The sequence below is a fragment of the Aphelocoma coerulescens genome, chromosome 2 (assembly GCF_041296385.1).
Source record: "Aphelocoma coerulescens isolate FSJ_1873_10779 chromosome 2, UR_Acoe_1.0, whole genome shotgun sequence".
Taxonomy (NCBI): Eukaryota; Metazoa; Chordata; class Aves; order Passeriformes; family Corvidae; genus Aphelocoma; species Aphelocoma coerulescens.
The window spans coordinates 54,658,013-54,683,399 of NC_091015.1; the positions used below are offsets into that span (position 1 = coordinate 54,658,013).

At 40.1% G+C, this 25,387-nt stretch overlaps 1 protein-coding gene across 1 annotated transcript; it reads left to right on the plus strand.

The window, feature by feature from the left end:
- The first annotated feature begins 167 nt into the window (after positions 1 to 167).
- EXOSC7 (exosome component 7) lies at positions 168 to 23,357 on the plus strand. Its single transcript, XM_069007535.1, is given in 9 exon segments — positions 168 to 2,072; positions 2,074 to 2,145; positions 3,569 to 3,670; positions 4,346 to 4,440; positions 9,160 to 9,322; positions 13,752 to 13,822; positions 18,405 to 18,528; positions 19,507 to 19,662; positions 22,885 to 23,357. Coding segments are annotated over 9 exon segments (972 nt in total). The 5' UTR covers positions 168 to 1,988; the 3' UTR covers positions 22,990 to 23,357.
- Positions 23,358 to 25,387: the final 2,030 nt, after the last annotated feature.

Genomic DNA, 25,387 nt, shown 5'->3' on the forward strand with positions numbered 1-25,387 from the left:
CTCCACTGCAGGTGTCATGGCTGGAGCCAGAGCAAGGGCTGAGTTTGCTTGACACTCTCCGTGTCAAGCCACTGCTTCCAGCCTTTGTGGTCTTGCCAGGTATTAATCATGCACTGCAAATGTTCACGTTTCAGGGGCTTCCCTCAGGCTGGCTTTATTTGAGCCAACACGTGTCATGAATTTACCACAATGAAGTTAGAGGAAAGTTAAGGGTTTGCCTTTGTTAAAAAAAACTCCAACATAAAAACCCGAACAAACCCAAGAAACAAATGACATCCTTTTTTGCATGATAAGCTTCACTACTGCCTTGTGCTGGAATTTGAATGTGCTCAGAAGTGCTCTTTAGGGCAGGAGGATGCCTTCTGTCCTGCCTGAGGAGAAACAAGCCAGACCTGGACTCCTCCCACCTTTGAAAAACTGCCGTTTGCATGTGAACAAGATTTGCTAGCTGAGCCTCTGAACTGTGCAAGAATTTGACTAACATCAGGTAGATTCCAAGCTGGGATGGCAGAGGTGGGGAAAAAAATTAACAAATCACTCTCTTCTGGCAGTTGGAACTGTTAGCTGCTGTGGGCTAAGCCATGAGAGGCAGGAGCTGAGATGAGAGCCAGAATGTCATCTCCCTGTGCTCTCAGTGGAAATCATAGGGTGCATCTGCATTAACACTGTGTTTCAGATCAAATTCACTTGCTTTTTCAAGGAGTTTTTGATTTCTTCTTACTTCTTGTTTGGTTCACACTGTGGAATGTGATGACGCAAGTATCACACTGCAAGTCAAATGAAGGGTCAATCTGTGCTGGACAGCAGCACTGGCAGATGCTATTTTAGAGAGAATATACAAACCAGGGCCCTTTCATGCATAGGCACTGCCTTTGTCTGGCACTCCCCTGGCCCAGGAAGAAAACCTGGCCTTGTTCACCTCCCTAGGGTGAGCAGGGAGGACAGGCTATCCAAGCCTTGGCTCCCAGCTCTGTCAGGCTCCACTGCTGGCTCTCCCCACCAAGAAGCAGTAAGCAATGCCCATGCAACAACTCTAGAGTGCAGAAACTTGATTCCTTTTGGATGCAGGTAAGCCATGAGAAGAGTCCCAGAAATGCATCGGCTATGCCCCAACTGCTCATGGATAAGCAGCCTGCCAATGGGACCAGACCAACCTAAAACCTCCAAAACCATCCATTGCTCTTGAGGTTTGCTCCCACTGCATCATGCCACTTGCTCAAGTAGGCACAGCCAGGAATGCTCTGTACACTTGATTGAACAAGGAGTTCTGGAAAACTGGATGAACTCCAACACTGTGCTGTGTAACTCTTCGGAGCCATGGCTCATTTTTATCCAAACAAGCATCAGTGTGAAGTCAGACAGCATCTTTTAAAATACTGTGAAAATGATACACAGGAGTTGTGCAAAAAGGTGTGCAAACTTACATTAATGACTGTTATGCAACTTTCAATTAAGGCTGTCAAAAAAACCCCAACCCTTAATTATTGTTTTGATATAATAGTGCGAGCTTTTAATTACATTTCCCATGCCACCTTCCCAGCGATATCTGGCACAGGACGAACAGAATCTCCTAAGGAAAGCATTTGGTTTCTTCCCTGCTGCCGCACCAGCCTTCCCCGCGCACCACACCTCGCTTGGACGTTTCTGAGGTAAAAACTCCGCAAGAAAAATGAAGAAACGCAGAGGACTCTGACTACGCGATCCCGTTCTGAGCACTGGGATATTTCCACAGCCTCCTTCAGGAGCTCTTGGCAGAGGGCAGACAGAGAGCGGGTGTTCTGGGTTTACCACGAGGGCCAGCTTCATGGACCGGACGTTTTCCGGGATGCGGGCTGCCTAGTGGGTACCGCGTCCAGAGCGCTGCGTCTACTCCATGTGGAAGGCTTCTGTGGCTTCCCGGCTGCACCCCCCGCTTTGCCGGCAGGAAGGGGGAGCCCCCGCTGTGAGGTGCCGGTGTCGGTGCCGGCTGGGCGGGTGGGACACCAGCTATGGATAGCGGCAGCGTTCCCGCCGCGGGCGGGCGGATGGAAGGCAGGAAGGCAGGGAGGAAGCGTGGCACTGCGCAGGTGCGGGCGGGAGGTGGCGGGAATGGCGTCCGTGGTGCTGAGCGAGGCGGAGAAGTTCTACATCGTGCACGGCGTGCAGGTACCGGGGTGGGCGCCGGGCGGAGGGGAGCGAGTTAGGCTGGGGAGGAGGGGGATAGGAAGGAAGGAAGGAAGGAGGGAGGGAGCCCTCCACCGTTGTGGCGGGGGGCGAGCCTCTGGAGTAGTAATCATCGGAGCACACTGAGCATCGGAACGGGAAGCAGGCTGAGAGCAGGACGTGGATTTGTTTGCACAGAATCATAGAATAAGCTGAGTTGGAAGGGACCAACAAGGATCATCAAATCTAGCTCCCAGCATTGCACAGGCCTGCCCTAAGAATCATACCATGTGCTTTTGAGCATTGTCCAAACGCTTCTCGAACTCTGTCAGGCTCAGTGCTGTGACCACTTCCCTGGGGAGCCTGTTCCAGTGCCCAGCCACCCCCTGGGTCTAAAACCTTTTCCTGATATCCAACCTAAACCTCCCTGACACAACTTCCGGCCAATTTTTTTGTGTCCTGTCACTGGTCACCACAGAGAAGAGATCATCACTGCCTGTCCCTCCTCTTCCCCTCAGGAGGAAGTTGTAACTGCAGTGAGGTCTCCCCTCCGTCTCCTCCAGGCTGAGCAGACCAAGTGACCTCAGCAGCTCCTCAAACGACTTCCCCTCAAGGCCCTTCACCACCTTCCTTGCCCTCCTTTGGATGCTCTCTAATAGCTTAATATACTTCTTCTGTCCCCATTTGCTCATCTTCCTTTGCTCTTTCCACCTCTTCCCTGGCTCTTTCTCAAGTTATTGCCGTTGGATAGAGTTTTAGCCTGTCACTTAGCAAAGGAACGTGAGTGGACCAAGGAAGAAGAGTAAAGGATGTCTGGGGAGAAGCCCCAAAGATAACAGAGCTGTATTTTTACTGAATTTTACTGAAAAACAGCCTGGTTTTATGGGAATAAGCTGTATAGTATCAGAGGATGCCTAATACCCGTTTTTGAAATACAAGTGGATGAAGGCATTTGGAAGGCTGGTATATTATTTTTGTCTGCTGGTGTCCTAACTAGTGATGTAAAAGTACAGAACTTGCCTGTCCCAGCAAAGAGCTGGGTTGTGTTAGGTAAAGTACTATTTAAGGCCACAACCTTTACAGTTTTGGAATCTGAAGCTTTCTTTTGGGTATTGGAGGGACTTTGTGCAGTTCATGTCTGCCTGCAGATTGTTTGTTGCAAGCTCCACATAAACGAGATATAAAAGAAAAAGTACAGTTGGTTCTTTTGTGCTGCATGATGAAACTACAAGCTGTTGCTTTTCTATCCTCTTTACTGCTGTTTGGTATAGGAGACGGAAAGTTCAAAGTCACAGGGTTTGGGGGGGGTTGTTGGGTTTTTGTGGTTGTTTAGTTTTTTTGGGTTGTTTGGTTTGTTTTGTTGGGTTTTTTTTTTACTTTTCATTATTGATTCCCTTAAGTGCAGTATATTGATTGTCATACTTAGGAGGATCTTCGTGTAGATGGTCGAGGTTGTGAAGACTACAGATGTGCAGAAGTAGAAACAGATGTTGTATCAAACACAAGTGGATCTGCAAGAGTAAAGCTGGTAGGTAAATTTCTTAGGGATTTGGTACCTTGCTGATAAAATTTCTTGTTCATATGACTAGTTAAGGTGATGCTATTTGTAGATGGGTTTTTGTGTATAATGGCGTGTGTGTATAGCAGTAACTAAAACTATGGGATATGGAAATAATGACAGGGTACATAATTAGTTCAGTCTGGCTTGAGCTGGATTTAATGTGAAGTGCCTGGACAGCCTTCAGTCTGAACTAATCTAGCCTTTAATCTTGAAAACTGAAGTTACTGTTGTGCCTAATCCCTGGGGGTGGGGGCAAAAATTTCTATTCCTTTAGAGTGAAGCAAAACTACTTCTGACATGTGTTGAGTGTGAAGAAGATAAATGTACTGTGCACTATTATGAAGGTTCTGCAGAAGGAGTTGTTTACAGAACCAAAATGACAGAAGTAGTCTTGGATATTAAGACTGTCTTTTTAACCTAGAGAAAGGTAATATGTACAGTAATTATTTGAAGAATCTTCTTAGGCTTAATATTGTCCTTCTAAAGCCTTTTGTTCTTTAAAAAAATGTTATTTTAAGTTTACTCTGATAGAATGATCTGATAACTGAAAGGTGGAAATGTCAGCTTGTCAGAGACATTTAAATTAAACAAGTAGTTCTGTAATCATAATTCCAGTTGTGTGATATGCTTTTGTTTTAATAGGGAGAAACTGATATCTTGGTAGGCATAAAAGCTGAAATGGGGACACCGAAGTTGGAGAAACCAGATGAAGGTTACCTGGAATTTTTTGTTGACTGGTTAGTATACTAGAGAAGAATGAAATAGATCTAATATTTGGAATAAATGGCTAATCAGGTCTTGCCATTATTCAGAAGTTTATGCCTTCATTCACTAACCTCCTCTAGGGGTTTGAGTAATAGAAACAAGTTCTTTTACTGTTTCAGTAGCAGTAAATGTTGAGAAATTTTTGGCTGGTCCTGCAAACCCAAAAGAAGCAAATCAGTAGGAGTTAAAGAATGAAAACGAAAACAAGTGAAATTAAACAATCCCAAATTGCATAGCATCACTGCAGAGAAGAGAATAATGGTTTGAGTACATGTGCATGTAACCTGACTTCATGACTAAAATGTCAGCTGTTGGTTTTTTCCATGATAAAATAGAGAAAATCTCTTTCAAAAGAAGCAAGTTGGAAGAAAAGAATCGACCAATACAGACTGTGCTTTAGCTGTACTTAAAGGTTTGCTTACTTTGTCTGTGAAAGCAGTGGAAAAAGACTGAAATGTGTTTTGTACAAAACTTTTTTTTCATTTAAAAAAAGAAAAATCCCCAGTGTAAACTTCAGATGCAAAAACTAATTAGAAATTTTAGTTATATATTTATCAGTGAATCCATCTTTCATTAACTAAAAGGATGTTTGTTTTTAATCAGACTTCTTGCATTTTGCTACAAATGGACTGTTGTTTATCCTTACAGTCTTCATAGTGGTTGAATTACAGAGGAAGCTAGAAGAAAACTGAGAACTCTTGTTTTCAGGTTGGTCTGAGATAGCACAGTGACATCTCAGTGTTAGACTAGACTGTCTGCAGCCTGAGACTACAGTATCCAAGTCTTGCAGACTTCCCCAAAACTGTTCTTTATGACATAAAGGGCTTTGGGGATCTCTCATAAAAGCCTTGTCATTGTCAACTTGGCTGTTTTGCATGTGACATCTCCTTTTCTTTTTATTAAAAACAAAAAAAATGTTGCTGCTCTGACATTAAACCAATATACCATTGTTAAAGCTAATGTATGAGAGGTACTAAGTGTATATCTGATAGTCTTTCTGACCTAATTGTCTATATCTGCCTTAACATTGGTGTGTCACATTATGCAGCCTTATCTGAGACTGCCTCTGTACATCACTATGTTCTAGTTAACTGTGGAAATGTACGCCTTAAAGGAAAGCACTCACCTGTGAATTAGTTGTTTATGGTTGCTGTTCAAAAAATATCAGATGGGAAGATGATCTTGAATGTGGTCCTACTGTTAAAATTCATGTATGGAGTGAGTTAAATGGTACATGTTTATTGTTTTGGGGTTTTTTTCTGGTTGTTTCTATATGAAGAAAGTTCACTGACAGCAGGGACATTTCCTTCCTGAAAAAAGTGGTCTGTGGACATGTGGCAATTCTGTGACTCTTCTTGTGTGGGAAATAGATATCAGAAAAACTTCAACTCATTAGATTAATGTTAGGTTGTATTTTCAGTTAATCTCTGCTCCATGAGATGGGAGGGAGAAGTGCATCGATATTGTGGGAGATGGATCTTGTCAGTTCAGATGTAGGTAATCTTTGATTTCTGTGACAACAGGCGCCAAAAGCCTGAACTTTAGAGAAGTGTAGTAATTTCTCACATGCTTGTGGCACAGGGAAAGGTGTCCTTTAGCCTCAAGAAAGATGCAAAAGACAAAAAGTGAAGTGGAGGCAGCTTGCTTTCTGTCGAGCTGCTGTCAGCACCCTGATGCTTTTCCAGACTGCCACTGGGTGGTAGTAACTGAGTGTAGTTTGATACCCTGCATCTCCTGGTGAAGTTCCTGTGTGTTCTACTTGGCTTTTATATTGTTGAAGCTAATAATGAAAACTCGGACTGCAGTGATTACTGTCTTAAAATGCTTATTTCCCAAAACTTTCATGGTTTCTTTTACTGATGAAAATAATCACTTGCTGGATCATCTCTGCTCCAGACTTCCATTTCTCTTTATTCTGCTCTGAGTCCTTTACCTAAAATCCGAGGAGCACACTTAGTCCCATTTCGAGACAGACTTTAGTGCGAGTCTCTGGAAGGGATGATTTTTGGGGCACTGATTTGTGATCCTAGAAAATAATTATCATAAAACAAGTCTGTGTCCTGTGTGGTATTCTTACTGCCTGTCATCACTGGAGAAGATATTCATCCTGGCTCTTGATGTTGAAAGACTGCTGTGTCTGCTTTTCTCACATTTGAGTTTTGTGGCTGACCTGATTTACCATTTTCAAACTGTAAGAAATAGGAACAACAAGAAAAGCAGACATCTGAATTCCTTGAATGCATCAGATTTTGTTTGTGGAATTAGGGAAGCAAGGAATATATTTGTCCAGGTCTGGCCTTCTGTAGATTACAGTATTATTAATGGCCTGAGCAATAGGTGGGAAATACTTAGCTGTTGCAACAGGAGGATTTTGACTGGTAACAGGAAGAGTTTTGAAATTCAGTAGAGATCTGTGGTAGAAGCATTGTTATACTCTAGGAGGAATCTTAGTCTGTTAGGCACTGTGACACTGAAATGATTTTGATAATCTTGAAAGTTACATCTTGCTTGGGAGTAGAAATTTTGTACCACTACTAAGTCCTTTCTATGCTCCATAAGCCAAGACTTTTGGCATTTTCTTTCTAGTCTGTTAAGACAACCCCCTTCCAAATTTTGCCCAGTGTAAGTTACTGCAATAGTCTGTAGGCATTAGGTGGCAGTATTTACCAAATAGTTATTATAATAATATCCTGCTGACCTTACTTCTTTATTTCACTTTGATTGCAAGGAGATGAAGTGTTAAAATAATAATGGAATTAAGATGCAGTGAAATGTACAGTGATATTCCAATTGAGTCTAAGGTTCTTTCTGTCACTGTCAAACAAAGCATCCACTTGTAATCAAAAAATACAACATTTGCTAAAACTTTGTGTTTAGAAATAATAATGAGGCATAGATTGAAGTTTGCATAACTCTTTCAACTTACCACAGAGATCATAATGCTTGCATAGCATGCTTTAAACAGAATAATCTTGTTAACTTGCATAAAAGCTGCTTCTATGGATAAGTGCTTGTTTAATACAACCTGAGGACCTGACTCAGTACTGAGTTATACTTAGATAAGATCCTATCTCATAAAATTGTTGTATAATAACCCTGAATAATATTGTGTGTCACACTTGCAGTGCTTATTCATGTGGCAAATATAGTTTAGAAGCACAGATCAGTGCTTAATTGGCAGTAATGTTTCTTTGTATTTTTAAGCCTGTATAGTGCTGTCTGTTAATAGTAGCAGCAAATGACTTCTATAAAATCCAGTAGTTCTTCCTTGCATTCTGAGTTTTCATCAACTCTGCAAAACAACAAGTTGGAATAATTACTGTGAAGTAAGGATAATAGTAGGTAATTATATGTAAGGTTATAGGTTCTGCAGTACTGTTGGTACAGCTCACTTGATGGTTTAAGTCATGCCTTGATAAAGTGAATCTTTAGCCGTTTGGGTTTTTTTTTTAAAGGTGAAGTGATTGTATTCCAAGACTTAATTTTCTGCTGTATTTTTGTATTCCTGGTGTGCAAAGGTTTTGTATCATCATATAGATACAGAACATACATGAGAAGTTAGCCCTGTGAGGTGCCCTGCCAGGAGAATGTGGGGCTTTGCCATTACAGATTTTGAGCAGATCAAGACTGCTTCTGTGGAACCACTTCCTTTGATATGTTCTGCAATGAGAAATTAATTTGGTGGAGGTCTGACTGGTTTATTTTAAAACAAGGTTTGCAATGGTGCTACAGGTCCACTGCTTGAGAATATTCTTGCCCTCTGTATAAACTAGAGGTTGGGTTTGGAGTCTTTGTTCATTATTTTGCCATATATGCATCTCTAGACATTTCTGCGCTACTTTATTGTTCTTTGGAGGCAAGGCCTTTTTTGCTTGGTTTGGATTTTTTTTTTTTTGGTTGGTTAGTTTAGTTTGGCTTTTGGTTGGTTGGTTGGTTGGGGTTTTTTTTGTAGGCCTGTTTTCTTTTATTGTTAGAAGTTTGTTCTTAGCTACATACCAGGCCCCAACATCCAAGAACTTTCTTGCATGACTGCTCATAAATAAAGTTTGTTATGTTGGAATCAGAGAAGTGAAGAGCACACACTCTGTCAGATCCCTTCAGGAAAATATGTTGTTTAGTTGCTGTTCTCCATAAGCTGCTGAAAGTAATGACCTGCTTTGTATGAGGGGCTTGATAGTAGACAATACAATCAGTAAAGAAATTACCAATTAAGGTCAGGCAGTCATGTTACTTATAAGAAATTAGTGTTCTATTTGTCATATCACTATATCTTTCTCTTCTTAGCCACTCTTTTAATAATTTAACATTCAGCTCTTACTAGGCTGCCTTGTTAGCTGTTGTGAACTTAAGTACAAATGTCTCACTTTTTTTTAAAGGGTTGACATGATAGAAGGTGACAGCGCTTAAGAAATAATCTCTGAGAAAATTCAGCAAATTATACTTCAGTTATAACTTGGGAACTGAAGATAGTGGTGGGATTTAGTTAGTATTAGTATTTGTGACAAAATGTCAGTATATTATCTGCACCAAAACCTTCTCTTATGCAAAATGGAAATAATTCCTTTTCAGATAGGATGCCTATTCTTGTACAAATAAATCCTTAGATACTTTCAATGCTTTATATTTAAGAAATGTTCTTTGGGTGTTTGCTTGCTTCAGAAGTGAAGTTATTCTTTTCTTTCTTTATCTAGTTCTTCAAACTCTCCTGAGTTGGAAGGCCGGGGAGGAGAAGAACTTGGCACAGATATAGCAAATACGCTGTACAGAGTATTCAGCTGCGAGAACAGTGTAGACTTGAAATCCCTTTGTATTAATCCCAAAGAGCACTGCTGGGTTCTCTATGTGGATGTATTGGTAAGTACAGAAATGAAAACTAAGATTCGACAAAATTTTTCTAAGGCAGAGACTGACTTAGCATAATCTTGTGTATTTTCTTATGTGAAAAAAGGCTTCTCATAATGTGATGTAATGTATTACAGCATGGATGGCCGTTTTCTTGTGAACCTACTTACAGCAGTTAATCACTAATTTCAGTTTGCCCTTCTTCTACTCTTCTTGATGCTGCTGTTCCACTGCAGAACTAAAAAAACATTGAATACTCCAAATCTCGCTCAGATAAAAATCAATGATCTTACATTGACCAGGAAATTGCCACTGAAGAAGGGTAAACTTCTCTTCTAAGCTAAATGTAACAGCAAATATATTGTTCTAATGAATGTAAGTTATCATGGCTGGATGTTAGCCCTAACAGAACTGCTCATCCTGTTTGCTTCTTTGCACTCTTATCACTACTAATTCAGTAAAGTAAAATAGAAGCTTTTCTGGCAAAAGCTGGGTTTAACCTAGGTGCTTTTTGATGAAAGTTGTATATATGTATTGAACGTAGAAGATAAACTGAGTATTTGTTCCCATGACAATAATGGAAACTGAATTTTATGCATACAAATCTGATGCATGCAGCAACTCAATTTCCAAAATATCCTGCATTTAAAGCACTCTGTCATGGGACTTTTAGAAGTCTGCAAGTCAGACTCTCCTGAATGTTATTTCCAATTCTTATTGGTCCAAAGTTGAGTTTCTGTTTGTCAAATGTGGAAGTGAAAATATGTTAAGGGATCTTACAGGGATCCATTAGTGTCTGTGAAATAATGTGCAAAATGTTAAGGTGTATGGCCAGAAAATTAAATACAGGGTTTTGTTGAACAAAACAGGAACATTTAGACTAAATAAATGGGAAAATTAGTTCACTAAGTGTTTAAAAAGCAGTAGCATTAACCTGATTATGGTAGATACGGTACATGCCACGAGAGTCCACCTACAGAATGATGGAATATGTACCTCTGCTGAGTGCTTTAACAGCCCAAGTCACTGGCTTATTGCAGCTTGGCGTGGTTTAATGCAGAATGAAGTGTTAGTTCTGAGAAATCACACTGGGGCCTTTAGTTACTGGGTAATTACAAGCAGAGGTACAGAATATTAAATGCTGTGCTTATTTAAGCAACATGCTGCTGAACATTGCATAGGCGTTGCGTAAACAAAGACTTTCATAAAGCTGTCTGCTCCTGTGTGTATATATATACACATGTACACTGTTCTGTATAGCTTTTGTTTGAGATGTAGCTGGTCATTATCTGATTGTTCCTGGACAGATCTGTTGATTGTCCACAGCTACAGAGAAGAACAGCTTTGGTGTTTTCATGCTACTAGTTGTATCAGAATTATGAACATCAGGGCCTATGTTATGTGAGGAGTTTTACATTTAGCCCTTTTTACAGTGCCAATAAAGAATCTGTTGCAGGTTCATAATTACAACTCTAAACTTGATGAGTCTTCTTAATGTTATATTCTGCAGCAGTTTTGTGTGTGAGCCATTGAAGAGCTGTTGGTAGAGTTAAAACAAGATACTGTTAACATTTGTCTCTTACTCTGTTCCACCCCCAACTTTTTTTTTCCACCTCAGGCCTCTGTATTTTCACATTTTTGATGCATTTGTAACGTTTCCTTTTCTAAATAGTAGACATGTATATTGCATGTGATACTGTATACTTAATGTAGGTGCTTGACACCTACAGATTTTCCTGAAGCTGCTGTTGCTGAATCATTCTTACAGAATTATACTTTTAGTGGGGTGTGGTGGAAGGATGACATCTGGGCTAATATAAGGAGCAACTCATATTATTTGTGTTCGGAGGGGGACAGATTCTGAGTATAAAGACACTCATAGAGAGTCCTTTGGGTGATATTTTCCTTCAGAATTCCTGGAAATTGTTTACACTGATGTTTGTGTTGCATAGTTAAGTTGGAGGGAAAATAAGCCTTATATCTGTTGTGAGGCTGAAAATACTGGTACCTTGTGGTCAGGTGTGAAGGTACTTGTTTGGAAATCTCTCATTCCAAAAGACAAAGATCCAGAAAGAATGTTATGAGCCTGGAAATACTCCATTACTATATAATTTAGCCATGTGTACTTCGATTGAAACATCTATATTCAGCTCCTTTGTGTAAATAGAATTTGACATGTGCAGCCTCAAAAGAGAAAACAGTTTGTTTTGCAGAATCATGCAGCTTTATCGATTAAAAACATCTCTCAAATATTTTCCAGTGGTCAGTGTACTTGGGACGGGCTATAATCCTGTACAGTCAGACAAGGAGAAAAAGTAACTTCAACCATGCACACCACAAAGATGCAGACATACGGACAACTTGAGATATATGTGTCAAAGGTCAAGAATATATACTGTGACCTTTCAAAGTATATGCATTCTTTCTTAATGGAAGGCATTCCACTTCCAAATAGTGCCTTATGGAGTACCACAAAAGCCTGTTCTCACCTTCTCTGTGTTTCCCTCAATTTCTTTCTAAGCAAGCCATTGATGTCAGAAATAAGCTTTTAAGCATTTTTGAGTGGGTTTTTATATATATGTATAGCTTTCTCCACATGGTTTGCCCCAGCAGCCTGCTGTGCCAAGCAAGTAGAATCAAAGTGTGCAATCTCTTATCATTCTCTACCCAGTCACAGTAGATTGTGTATCAGAAGGACAGGGTGTGTTAGGTTCTCTTGAAATTTTTGCAGTTCACTACTGAGCACCTTGCAGGATTTCCTCATGTTTTCTATTCCACCCTGCCCCAGTCTGATAAAAAAAGAAGTTAGGAATCTCTACTTTTGGAGGAAAAGCTTCTCTGGGTAAGGTGAGGTCTACAATGTGTTACCCTTTCTTTCCAATAACTTTTTCACTTGCATATCAGTAAATTAAAAGCAATGAAGACTCCTCTGCTTCCCATAACTCAGAGTTGCAGACTTTCTTAGTCCTGAAAATAAATAAATAACTGGGGAAGATATCAGTACAAGGTGCTTCAGCTGAGAAAAGCGTTCTTTTCTTTGCAGAGGAATTGTTGCACCATGCTCCGTGCAGGCTGTGTTCCTTGCCTCCAGGAGCCACTGTAGTACAGAAGAGGCTTTAGAACATCAGTCTGAACACAAGCCTAGCAACAGTGCAGGCACATCCCGTTATTGTGTTTTAATAACAAAGATATTGTGGGGCTTATTGTGTTATCAAGTAAAATCCAATAATGACTGAAAGGGGCAAGTTAACCTCTCTGTATCCAGCAGCTGTTTGCAAAGAAATAATCAGATCACCTTTGTATTTAGCTTTCTATCCCAACTTTTTGTCATTCTTTTTACACTATTCAGTCTGTCTTCATGAAAAGAAACTGTCTTTGCAGAATATCTTGTTTATGATTTTCTCCCCGTACAGGAGTTTATCTCATTTTTAAATAGATTTTGAAGAACAGTCAATGCAATCAGGATTGCAAAACTTGTTTTGCTCTCACCATGCAGCATAGATTGATGTGACAGAGAAGCATCCATGTATTCTTGCTGAAGTAGTTCCAAATGCTTGCTCTGTTTGTGTGTGTTCTCAGGAAATAATACTGGCAGCTGAGAGCTGAGCTTGTCAGAGAAGTGACAGTAGGCAATGGACAGACACATCTCTGATTGTCTGGCAGCCTGCAGGAGGTATTAGTGGTTATGGGAGCCCTCCCTTTTTACCTTGTATGCAGTGCTGCTTTCCCCTTTGACTGTTGTTCTCCCAGTCTTCATGGGAAGAGGCTGAGCTAGGCTCCCTCCACACACTTCACTTGTTCATAATGCTCATTTGAAATAGACTTTGATATCAGGATTTCCTTAGATCACTTTCGGCTACGAGACAAACCTGACAACGACTCTTTCCCATAAAGAGAATAAATCATGATGTGCCTTCATAACTCTGCCTTATATAAGTAGCTTTCCATACCATGTTCTTGGTGACAGTGTGTGTTTCTTCTGTGAAAGCAATTCTCCTTGTTGGTTTTGTCTGGCTGATATTTAAAAAAAGGCTCCTCTTTGAAATAAAATACAGAAAATTGATTGCCTTGATTTAACACTAAAGAATTAATGTGGTGAGTTTATAAAGAGTATTCCGGTCATAGTCTAGTTCAGAACCTTAGCACAAGAAGATTAAGAACAGTGGTGGTTTCATTTCAGCTTCTATTATTAAATTTTATCATTAATTTTATTATGAAGTGCATTAACTCTTCTATTTTGCATGTATAATACAGTTAGCTGAAATCTTAATTTCCTATCTGTTTCTTTTCATAGATAGGCTTTAAAGACAACTTTGTTTTTTAAAAACCTGTTCTGGTAATTAATTTTCTTCCTTTTCAAGTAGCTTTAAATAAAATAAAGGCTTCATTTAAAGGCACTAGCCTGATTTTCTTTTAAAGAGATTCTTCTTTTCCTCCACAGTTATTGGAATGTGGTGGGAACATCTTTGATGCAATCTCTATCGCAGTGAAGGCAGCTCTCTTTAACACAAGGTAAAGCACAGATCTCATTTCATGTGGGTGGAAGTGGCATGGGAAGTGGAAGAGAAGTACTCTCTGTGAGCACAGCAGTTCTAATGCTTAATTATTTAAATAAGAAGTACCCAAGACAGCTTGCATTCAAGTAACATTTGCATGCAAGTAACATGAACTAATGTTATTTTATATCAGTTTCTAATAATCAGATGTCATATTGCATGTTATGCACAATCATGCTCACAATATAACTTTTGTTGTAGCCAGATCCAGAAAAAATAGTCTTGACCATATGGCTTTGTTGCAAGTAGTTGAAGGCCTTGGTGTTGATGCCTTGTGGGTTTGAAATAAGAAGTGTTTACTGATACGTGATGTTCCTGAATAAGAAGCCCTCTGTCAGTGTGACTACTGATTTGTAACTAGCCCTGATTTTCTACTTTTGATTTTGTTCTCATTAACTGTCAGCCTAGAGTTCTTTTCAAAACCAAGAGGAAAAACGGGGTAGTGAGAGATTGTGGGGAGGGGGAAGCAATGTGTCTTTAAAAGAACTTTGTCCCGTGCATTTTAATTCAAAGAATGGAAAAATAAAATCTAGTAGAATGAATGATGCAAGTCTTCTGTGTGTGTTTTTAATAAGATTCACTGCTATTTTTTCTATTGTTTTATCTTCTTTATCTGTAGGTGAAAGGGAGTACAGAGTTTGTAGCACCCTTGAGAAAAACAACCTAGTGAATGGCTTTGCTAAAAAACTTACATGGCAAAAACAGCTGGTAGAGGTGCAAAACCTAGACTCCTACAAGCATAAATTTTTTAAAAGTGGATCTCAAATTGGTTTTCAGCATTAAATTAGAGATCTGCTAAAGTCACTAGTGTAGTTCTGGCTTATTTATCAGGGAGTCAAGGCACAGTACTAGATCTGGAAAAGTACACACAAGAAGAAGAGGAAAATATGCTTTTGAAGACAGGCAGTGTATCAGGTTATAAATCCTTTAAAAGGGATAAGGGGAGAATCTGTCTGAGACTAGAAGTTGTATATGTTGCTGAGAAATTTCTCGTGTTAATCAAGTTCTCAGCAGTAACTTTTAACAGTAGATTGTTTTTATAACATTAAGAAATACTTCCAGAAATGTAATGGCTCACAAAGGAGTTGGCAGTACACTAAAAAGAAGAAATGCCTGTGTTTCTCTGGGTGAGTTGCCAAGATCCAAAATCATATAGTTAAAACAGTTACTACCATGTGAGTTGTCCTGCAGATCCAAGGCTCATACTTTATTTATACGATAACTAAGTATTTTTTGTTATTTTAACCAGAATAAAGAGAGAAGATAAAAAGTAATGAATTAAATAAGTGAATAAAAGAAAATCTGTTGCTCTGGGAACGTGGACAACATAATGGAGGGTGCAATTATTTTAATGTTTCCTATTTATTTTTATTATTCTGACCACTGTGTCCTTTATATAATCTTTAAACTGCAGGCAAACTCCACAAGTCTTGTTGAAGTTGGGAATCATATCAAAATGTATGATACAATGATACAGTATGATACAATGCAGAGCCTCTTGATTTTTTAGCTTTGAAAACTCTATCTTATTGATTTGAGCAGGGAATGCTAGTACAGTTCATCTCATACAAGCTCAGAAAGTCAAGAGGTGAAATTCAAAGTGAAAACCTGTTGTCCTCATTCACTCTTCCTCTCCCTTGCCCTTGGTAGCTACTGGCTTTTCTTTGGATTGACACAAGGTTGTGTGAAGAGTGGCTGCTTGTTCTCCATAAAATATTATTCTCCAAACAAGATGTCAATTTGAAGGTTGCTTCAGATTAAGTGTTCTGAGCTGTGCTCAACATGTGTCCCTCTTTGACTCTACTTGCTTTCCCTACTTAGTTTACAACCAGGTTTTTGTTCGAAGTGTTTTCAGATTTTTGCTAGCCTTGACTGCAGCCTTGGAACAAAGAGCAGGGAGCTCAAGCTGCTGTTGTTTCTTTGAAGCTACAAAATTTTAGATACTCAGATAGGCATTTGAAAACTTCAGCTTCAATTTAAAATCTTGCTCTAAGCATTTTTTTAATATCTTTGGACAAATTTTGCTTTAGAGCTAAGTAAATCCAACATCACAACTTAAGGAATTTTGTGCAAGACTTAGGGGATTTAAATCCTTTGAATGCCTGACCTGACTCTCCCCTTCAGGCACGGAACAATGACAATAGGACTGGTTTAGGGGGAACATTTACTCCTCTCAGTTTTCTACTGTTCATCAAGTTCTAAAAACTGCAATCAAGATCATGTACAGAAGATAGCAGATTATCAGACTTCCTTCTTACCCATATCTCCCAGATGTTTAAGGATGGATTTATTAATGATGGAAGTAGATATTGCAAAATATGCTGTTAGCTACTGTGTCAGGACATTAAACTTGGTCCTGTGGAATGTACCTACTTGGAGCCGAGGCTGCAGAAAATAGACAAGTTACAAAAACTACAAAGTTTATAGCACAGCAGCCTTGCAGATACCGAGGTCTACAGCATGGTAGAGGCAGAACTGATGCCTGCTTGCAAGGGTGGGACTGGTTTTGCATTTGTGAAATCTGGATCTGCACACACAGAAAAGAGCACTGTTTGTTACATGACTGAGTCTTGCTGTACAGATCTCTGCCCTGATTAGTTGCAGGAATCAAAATAGAAAAATAACAGTTGCAAAGTAAACACATACAGCTATTTCTTAAGATAAATCTTACAAGCTGGGAGAGGAAATCTACAGTGTTCTGGAAAAGCTTTGTGCTACATTGGTTTTGCATAATTTTTGTGTCCATATACCCCCTTTTTATGCAGCTGCAATGCTTGTGTCTGATCTTTTTGCCTTTGCAGTAGTTCTAATTTACACCTCTCTCATCTGTTCTTGGCCAAAAAAGCTCCTTGCAGGCATTTTTCAGATATTAATTCTGGCAGCTTTTTCTTTCAGACCAAACATTTCTCTGGTTTCAAAGCTATTTTAGGTTGGAGTTAAAAATTGCTTAATCTCACAAATTTTCTTAAAATCTTGGTTTGTTTTTTAAACACTGCTCTGGCACGTACACTTCTTGCTTGACTAGGCTGTTGTCCAGTGTTGTCCACTGTCTTGTGTAGCTTAAGGGTTAGTCACCTTGTGATTTTATTCCATCAACTTCTAATATTTTGAACTTGAAAATAGGCTCCGATGCATTTCTAATGAGTTGGAAAACATTTGGAGTTTCATTTCAGGAAAAAGTGCACATCACAATTGTTCTGCTTACTCAAAGTGTTAGTTTTGGGTTGACTCAGGTCACTGTGCTTGTAGAGAAGTTGTTGTCACTGGAGCAGGGTTAGCTGTTTTGAAGTACTTGCCACTAGGACTTTTATCCACAAATAACTAAAATACTCATCCAAGGATCAATAAAAATCACTTTGTGTTGGTGGGGGGAAATGTTCATTAAATCAATCCCTATCTCTTCCGCTTTTAAAGGAAGGGATTTGTTACAGACAGCATAGAAGAATGTAACCTCCAGAGTCTAGTTATAAAACACAATGCTACCATAAAAGCACTAACATAAAACCAGATCGTGGTTACTGAAGTTAGCTGTCTTGCGACATCTTGAAATATTTTGTTTTCAAGTGCAAATGTGTGAAAGAGAGATGTGGGTGAGCTCTGTGCGTGCTTCACTGGACAGTAATGCCAGTACCAGTCAGTACTCCATCCTAGCAGGCACCTGAATTAATGAGGGTGTATAAGATGCTGACATTCTTGGCAGCTTGAAATACCATCTACTAAATTGTTTTAAATTACTTTATTCATTATGCTAAGAAAACTGCCTTAAATCATCCCGCAAAACTTCCATTAGGTGGCTATCACAAATGCAATGTATGTACGACTGATAAGGAGCCTGTCTAGCTCATTTGTGAGAGAGCCCATCATTCACAACTGAGAAGAAAGCATTTCTTGGATTTCTGCCTGGGTTTTCATCACTGCTTTGTCCTGATAAGTTATATATCTCTTGTATACCTGTCCTTAGAACAGTAGAGTATCTTGCCAATCTTCTCATCTTGCTAGAGAAGTGATTTTATGAATGTCATATTTTCTCTTTACCCCAAGTCTCCTTAGTTGGTGTTATTCTTTCCTGAACAGCTTTACTACTTGTATTTGCTACTGATGTCACACCTTTGCCAAGCAATGCAACTGATGTAATGCTGACAACTTTACTGTTGTCTGCAAGGTTGGGAACCACAGAACAAATTCAGTGTTGGTAATTTATCTCCTGTACATCCAGGCAGGTATGCAAAGAATTGTTCAGAACTGATTTGTGCAAATTCCAAAAGAATTTCTCCCCACTTAGTAGTGTAAAAAACAACTCAAATTCTAACTGTTTGACTGATGTAAATATGATGATCTTATCCTAAATATCTTCCCACTTAAAATATTTCCTTTGTAGTCTCCGGGAGTGAGTTGTTAATACTTTGATCACATTCTGTACTGTTGTTCTAAACATTTTGCCTTGTTTAGAAGAACAGGGACTTCCTGGAGTTGTGACTGTGTAACAGCTGTAATTGTTACGTGTTCTGGCAATGACTCTGCACCTTTTGTTTCCACAGGATACCCAAAGTGCGTGTTCTGGAGGATGAAGAAGGCACCAAAGAGATTGAGCTGTCTGATGACCCTTATGATTGTATTCGACTCAGTGTAGATGAGGTGCCCTGTATTGTCACACTAAGCAAAGTAAGCCTGACAAATCTCTGACTTTCTGCCTAGAGACTCCAGTTAATTTCACCTGCCATTTATTTTTTCCCTAGAGATAAAATTAGTGTTACAGAAATGGTCAGTGTCCACTATGTATATGTTTGTTTGTCTTTGGTCTCCTAATTATGTAGAACTTTTACTGAATAAGGGGTTTCTTTGTACCTCTGTCTTGTGGGTTTCTATTTGATGCAGTCTTAAAATGCATCTTCTTGCATGCAGTGGAGTTGTTTATTGTTTTTCATCTGCTCCTTGCTTAACATCCAGAGCAGCAGATACATCAGTATGTTAAAGCAAGAGGCCACTGTGTTCAGGCATGGAGGTTGTCTGATCTGCCTGGAGTTACATGCTGAGTATTTGTTGCTGAGGACAGAACTCCATTTTCATGGGTGCAGTACCATCCCTTTCCTTTCAAAGGAAAGGTTTTTGTCTTCCTTATGTAGCACACAGCTAACACAGTTGATATTATGGGTGCTGCATTTTCTATTGCAAGTGTTAGTGATTTGCTTAGGTATTTTTTACTTAGGTACTTTGCTTAGGATTTGCTTGGCATTTCTTTTAAGCAAATTGCATAAATAGTAGAGGGGCCATTGCTGAAATGAGGGCTCATCTGAGTCTTAGGATGTGTAATTTTCAGGTAGAGAGGAGCAAAGTCTAGACTTAGAGTTGCAGGAAAAGGTGAATATGGAGTTTCATACAGATGAAAGGATGGTAGAGAGGAAAACAGTATGAAATAGTGACATGCTTATCTCACCTCTGTTGTTTATGTACACATAATTTGGGGTCAGAGGCTGTTAAAATCCTGTGCTATCAAGTTAGTCCTGACTATTTCCAAAGGCCACATGATTTTAGGATGGGAGGCTGTAGATAAGTAACAAAGCCACCACTCTCAGTTTAATTTCTTAATGGGGGAACTTTGAGAACTGCAAACTAATGCATTGTTTGGTTACTAACTTGCAGATTGGATATAGGCATGTGGTGGATGCTACCCTTCAGGAAGAAGCCTGTTCTTTGGCAAGCCTGCTTATTTCTGTGACCAGTAAAGGTGCCATCACTTCTATGAAGAAAGTGGGGAAAGGTAGCCTGGATCCTGAGAGTATTTTTGAAATGATGGAGGTAAGGAGTTGACTGTCTTGGGTGATACTGGATGAACTGGAACTTGGGTGTATGGAAAGCTGCAGTAAGGGCTTTTAGAGGAGACATCTTGGTGCTTTGATTTGGTGCACAAGGGACTTTGTGAGGGTCACAGGCAGTTTCTTTGAAACAGATTCTAATGTGAATGGACACTGTCTAAAACTTTTAGATGCCTGAAATGTATGGTACTCACATTTGTTTCAGGCAAATACTTCACAGCTGTAAGACAGTAAAGCTTAAGCTGATAAACTTTGAGAGTATTTTTAAAGGACATATTCCCTCCTGTTGTTTCTTTTAAAGACTGAAAGAGCAAAACTTATAACATGGTAAAGTCCCTGTAAGAGTAGAGATGGTGTTTTGAATTGCTGGTGCATGGTGTTCTAGCACAACTCATTTTATGATAAACTTACTGTTCTCGTTTTACTGTTTTTCTTTGCTTCTTTACTGAGTTTACAATCTGTCCCAACTTCATAAAAATAATAGTATCTGGATATTGTCCTCATCCATATAAGATCCATTTTAAACCCTTCTTCAGGTTCTTCTTAAATCTGTTCTTCAGTGTAAATTCTCACGCCTGAGTTTGGCCTTGAGCATGAGACAGAAATGGGTTTTGAACTTGAAAGTCAGAATGAAAATTAAGATACTTGAAGCTGGCTCTGTTTCCTAGAGACACAAGGCTAATTTCTGCATGGCTCTAGTGAGGAATGCTGAAATTGGAGCCAAGTTTGACAACAGTTGGTCTCAAGTGGGAATTACAGCTGAGTGTATGGCACTTGACTGCGTCATGGTGTCAGTCCAGAGTGCTAATCCCAGTGGTACCAGTGGGCTTTTTATTTATGTTCAGACATGCCTCTTTATCCCCCTTACCTGGATAGAGAGGTGTTATCTCTAATTCCCCTGCAGGAGTGAGAGATAAAGCTGATCACAAAAAACCAAAATGTTTTCTGTAAGGTCAGAGATCATCTGTTTGGTCCTGCCTTAAACTCCGCATCCTGATTAGGATATCAAGGAAAAACAAAAAGGCCTGGGAATGCCCAGTGGAGGAGCTGAGTAACCTGTGTTTGACACCTCCATTCCCAAATGCAGGTCAGAGGATGTTCACTTTTTCTGGACTGGTAGAGAACAGACATTCTAGGACATATCTCTTAGGAAGGGAGTTTCATGGGAAGGTTTTGGGGAGCTGCCAGCATTAGGCTTTTTTCTACTGAGTTTATGATCCGAGCCAATAGAGAGGCAAGCAGGAATAAGATGGTAGCAGTGTTGGGTCAATACCAAAGTTCTGCACAGTTCCCACTCACTTTGACCTGGGGTGAGCGATGTTGTCCTACACTTGAGGAGAAGAAAGTATATCACCCGTCGTGACTCTGGACTGCTGCAGTGATCTTTGTCCCAGTGCAGAGCTGCAACAGTTCTTGTGCCCCCCTTTATGTAGCACAACCCATGGTGCCTAGGATTGACAGCTGCCCTGCTGCATCAAAGCTTGTTCCGGTTTGGCCAAATTTAGAAATATATCCTCTGAGAGAAGGCACAACTACCCCTTCCCCCCCCCCAGGTTCGGGAAAAAATAAATTTTCCTCGAAGGAAAGTGAAGAAGATAAAACTATTTATTTACCAAACACACGGGAAAAGGAAAATAAGGCTAAATAATAAAATGTTTCACTGTGGAGGAAAGAAACCTGGGAAAGTGTTAAGAGTCCTCCCTTTGGTCTCCTCGGCGCTGGGGCTTGGGCCAGGGCCAGGCCCTCTGTGCCCGGTGGAAAGTCCTCCCGATGTGCTCTGAGGTTGAAAAAAAACAGTCCAGTATAAAAGGGAGAAAATCCGGAATTCCAGAGAAGGAAAAACAAAGTCCAACTCTCAGTCTCTCTCCGGAGAGCAAGAAGCTGAAACAACTGGCCAAAAGCTGACTGGAAAGCAGCAAGCCGGGTGCTTCCTCGCTCTCCTCCCGCAGCTGGAAAAAAAAAAAAACCTGCTATCTCTGTGTGACCTTGAACAAGCTGCAAACTGCCCTGAAAAAGTTTTGCTCAGTTTTTTCCTTCCCCCTCTCAGGCTCAGTTTAGAGGCACAGAAAGGCACAAAAATTAATTTCTGGGCATAGGCAGCGATATGGGATACACATCATAACGTCACCCCAAGACAAAGCTCTTCCCAAATTTCCTTTGGTACCATGGGCCATATTCTGCCACCTGGCTCTTCAGTTAAAAATGTAGCTTATTTTCAGGTTTGTGCATCTAGGTTTGTGCATGGTTTCAGAAATTGTCACCAGGAGGTGAAACCAAGTTTTGTGTTGGCTGTGTGGCAGGCCTAGGTTTTGCTGCTTAGATCAGGAGCCAATAAATTCATTTTATTATAATCTGCCTTTGCCTCTTTAGGGATGGGTGAACTCTTCATCTCTGTTTGCAGTCAGTATTTCAGGTCATTTAGAGAGACCCTGTGAAAGCTCCAATGGGCACCACTGCCTTAAGGTCTTTGTTTCGCTGTTGCCCAGCGTTTCCCTGCCCTGGAGCTTCCACAGTGCAGGTGGGCGTGTGGGAAGAGTAGAGGTCAGCACTGGAGCTAATCCTGGTGGTTTTTCACTGCTGGAGTTCATTCCTGTTAAGAAAACATTCTCTTAACTCCTTTAAGGTCCTTGGACAGGACAGAATTGCACATCATATGAAGGATCTGCCCACAGAGTGATTTGGTGGTGCAGCCAGTGTGCATTTTGGGCTTCTCTGGCCACAGGACAGGGTGTTCAGCTGGTCTAAGTTTATTCTGCTGGTTCTGAGCACATTCAGGAGGGTCTACTGAACTTTCTGTTAGTAAGCTGCTTTGCTGGTCAGGTGTCTCTTGTCCTCTGGCAGCTAGAATATTGCTTCATAGTCTGTGTGCTGGCTAATTTGAACGTGTGCTTGTGCCTGATGTGAATTTAATTTGTATTCCTGAGTGACCCAGCGATGCACAGATCTGGTATTAATGATCCTGGAATGCTTCTCTGATGAATGAGAGCACTGCTTTTGTGGGTATATTTTTCCAAAACTTAATTAAGTTAAAATGAAACTTTCACCACCATTATTTTTCTAAATTAAAAGCATATTTTTATGATACCAGCTGGTGTATATGAATCATCAAAGGGAAAACATTTGTCAAAAGGAAGTGTTCCGTAAGAGTTGTCTTCGTGTTAATAAGCATATGTCTCAGGTTTGTTTTGCTTTCTTTGCTTTGCAGACAGGACAAAGAGTAGGCAAGTCACTTCACATAGCCCTTCAGAAGATTTTGGATGAAGAAGAGAGTTTGGGGACCTCAAGACCAAAAGTTGGATTTCTAGGATGAGTTTTTATTAAATGTTCAAAACTGTTTTTAATTGATTGTGCAATCTTGTCAGTTTGTATATAAAGAAAAAGTTATTTTTTTGTTTTAGTAGAGTCATCCTCCTGGCTAAGAGGCTTTCAAAATGTTACTAAGCCTAAAGAAAGCTACAATTAAATGCAAATAAGCAAAATTGAGCTGCTTTCCATACAGGTGACTGCTGGCGTCTAGGAAGTGCACCAGCAACAGTTGATGCTGTTGCCTGGGGAGTGCTTGAATTTGTTTTCCAAAGTGACTGGTGTACTTTCCACTTAATTCTGTTTGCATGTGTTTCACTTTTCTTAACCAGCTGCTGTGTTCTAGAATGCATATGGGGTTGTCTTCAGTGCAGCACAAATCTTCCTTCAAATTACCTTACTATTCTTTGAATAAAATGTGGTTAGATTTTACTATAAATACAACATGGTCTCAAGTTCCCAATTCATATTTTAAACCAAGAGTTTTCTAAAAGTACCTCACAAGGGGAAGCAGCAGGGCAGGCACTGAACTATTCTCTGTGGTGACCAGTGACAGGACTTGAGGGAACAGCCTGAAGTTGTGTGCAGGGAGGTTTAGGTTGGATAGCAGGAAGAGGTTCTTCCCCCAGAGGGTGGTTGGGCACTGGAACAGGCTCCCCAGGGAAGTGGTCACAGCACTGAGCCTGACAGAGTTCAAGAAGCGTTTGGACAATGCCCTCAGGCACACGGTGTGACTGTTGGTGTCCTGTACAGGGCCAGGAGTTGGGCTTTGATGATCTCAGTGAGTTCCTTCAAACTCAGCATATTCTATGATTTCCTTGCTCCCTAGAGTTATACCTGTCCCTTTTTCCAACAGGTGCAATAGTAACCTAGCCAAAACTTCTCACTGGGGCTAAGGAGAAGGGACATGGCCAGGGTAAATGGGAAACTAAACTGATCTTTAAGAGTTTGATAATTCAGCTGGAAAAGCATAGTGGCTGTCAGTAATGATCCTTCACAGGGAAAAGCAGAGGATGACAGATAAGACATAGAAACAAGTTGCATCAGCAGGTGTTGAAAGATTCCCTCCCAACATCAATTGGTTGGCCCAGCAAAGAGTAAGAGGCATTTATTTGGCATGATAGGAGGAGACAACAGATGGAAAAAGTGAAAGGAAGCTGATTTTTAAGAAGTTGATATTTCATCTGCAAGTGTTAAGGATTGTTTTGAACAAACTTTATGGCAGAAGTTACTACAATAGTCCAGGAGTCATTTAGCTCTTACTCAAGCAACATTTTCCAAATTTTCTCTTTTAATTTTATAGCATCAGATTAAGAATATTCTCTTGACTGTAACATGTTTGGTGGGGAAAAGGGAAGGAAGGCTTTTGCTGAAGGAGAGCTGTAGATACAGGACAGAGCATATTACAGCTCAAACTAATAATCATGATCACAGTAAAATATGTGGAGTACTTAAGGTCCCCAAATCTCTTCAGTCCTTTTGCTAGAGCTCATAAACACAGTTATTCAAGGTGACTGCAACAGTATTGTATATTTCAGGTATGTGTAGCCACTGCTATAACAAGCAGTGTAACAACAAAACAAAAAAAAACAACAACAACAAAAAAAAAGTTGTCACCAAAATTTGGCCAAGGTTTGTGTTTTGAAGAGTTGGGATTTTTTCAGTACCTTAAGTAATGGGTTGGGTAGGTTGTAATGGTGCTGCACAGTAGCAGAGCCAAGAGGTGACAATGAGTGTACATACAGTCTTTTGTCACTTCAGCAGAGTTATTCTGTGTGAGGCAAACACTAACCTAACATCACCTTTGCCATAGCTGTGATCTACCCCTTGCCATGCAAAGCTGCTTGTAAAAACATAGAAAGAAAGGAAACTGAAGGGAGAAAAAACATTTAAAGCACCTTAGACTTCTCACAGGCAGTTTTTGTTTGATCACGTATTGTTTAATGTTTCAGAAAATGGTTAATGTAAATGAGACTGCAAGTCTTGAACCTCAGCCATTCTCTGAATAGCTGTTGCCTGTTTTATTGCAGATTTGTGGTTGGAGACCAAAAGGCTGCCCTGAGTTACACTCGGGGTGAATTTTGTAACATGAATAGTGTATTTCTACACAGCCTTCCAGCTGAAGGATCTCCAAGCATTTTGCAAGTTACATCACTTAAGATGCTTCTTTTCCTCTCTTCAGATCCTTTTAATTTTAAATATATTTTTATGAGAGCTGGAGGTGGTGGCGGGAAAAGAAACATCATGGTGTTTCAAGTGTGTGAACTGACACCTCTGTAGAGGGGAGTGAGTACATGTGCACTCCCTCCCTGTTTCTCAATAAGGATGGCAAATATTTAGCCCTCTGAGATCCAGGCTATGTGCTCAAGAGAGACTGGGAGCCAAGCACATCCTCAGAGCAACAC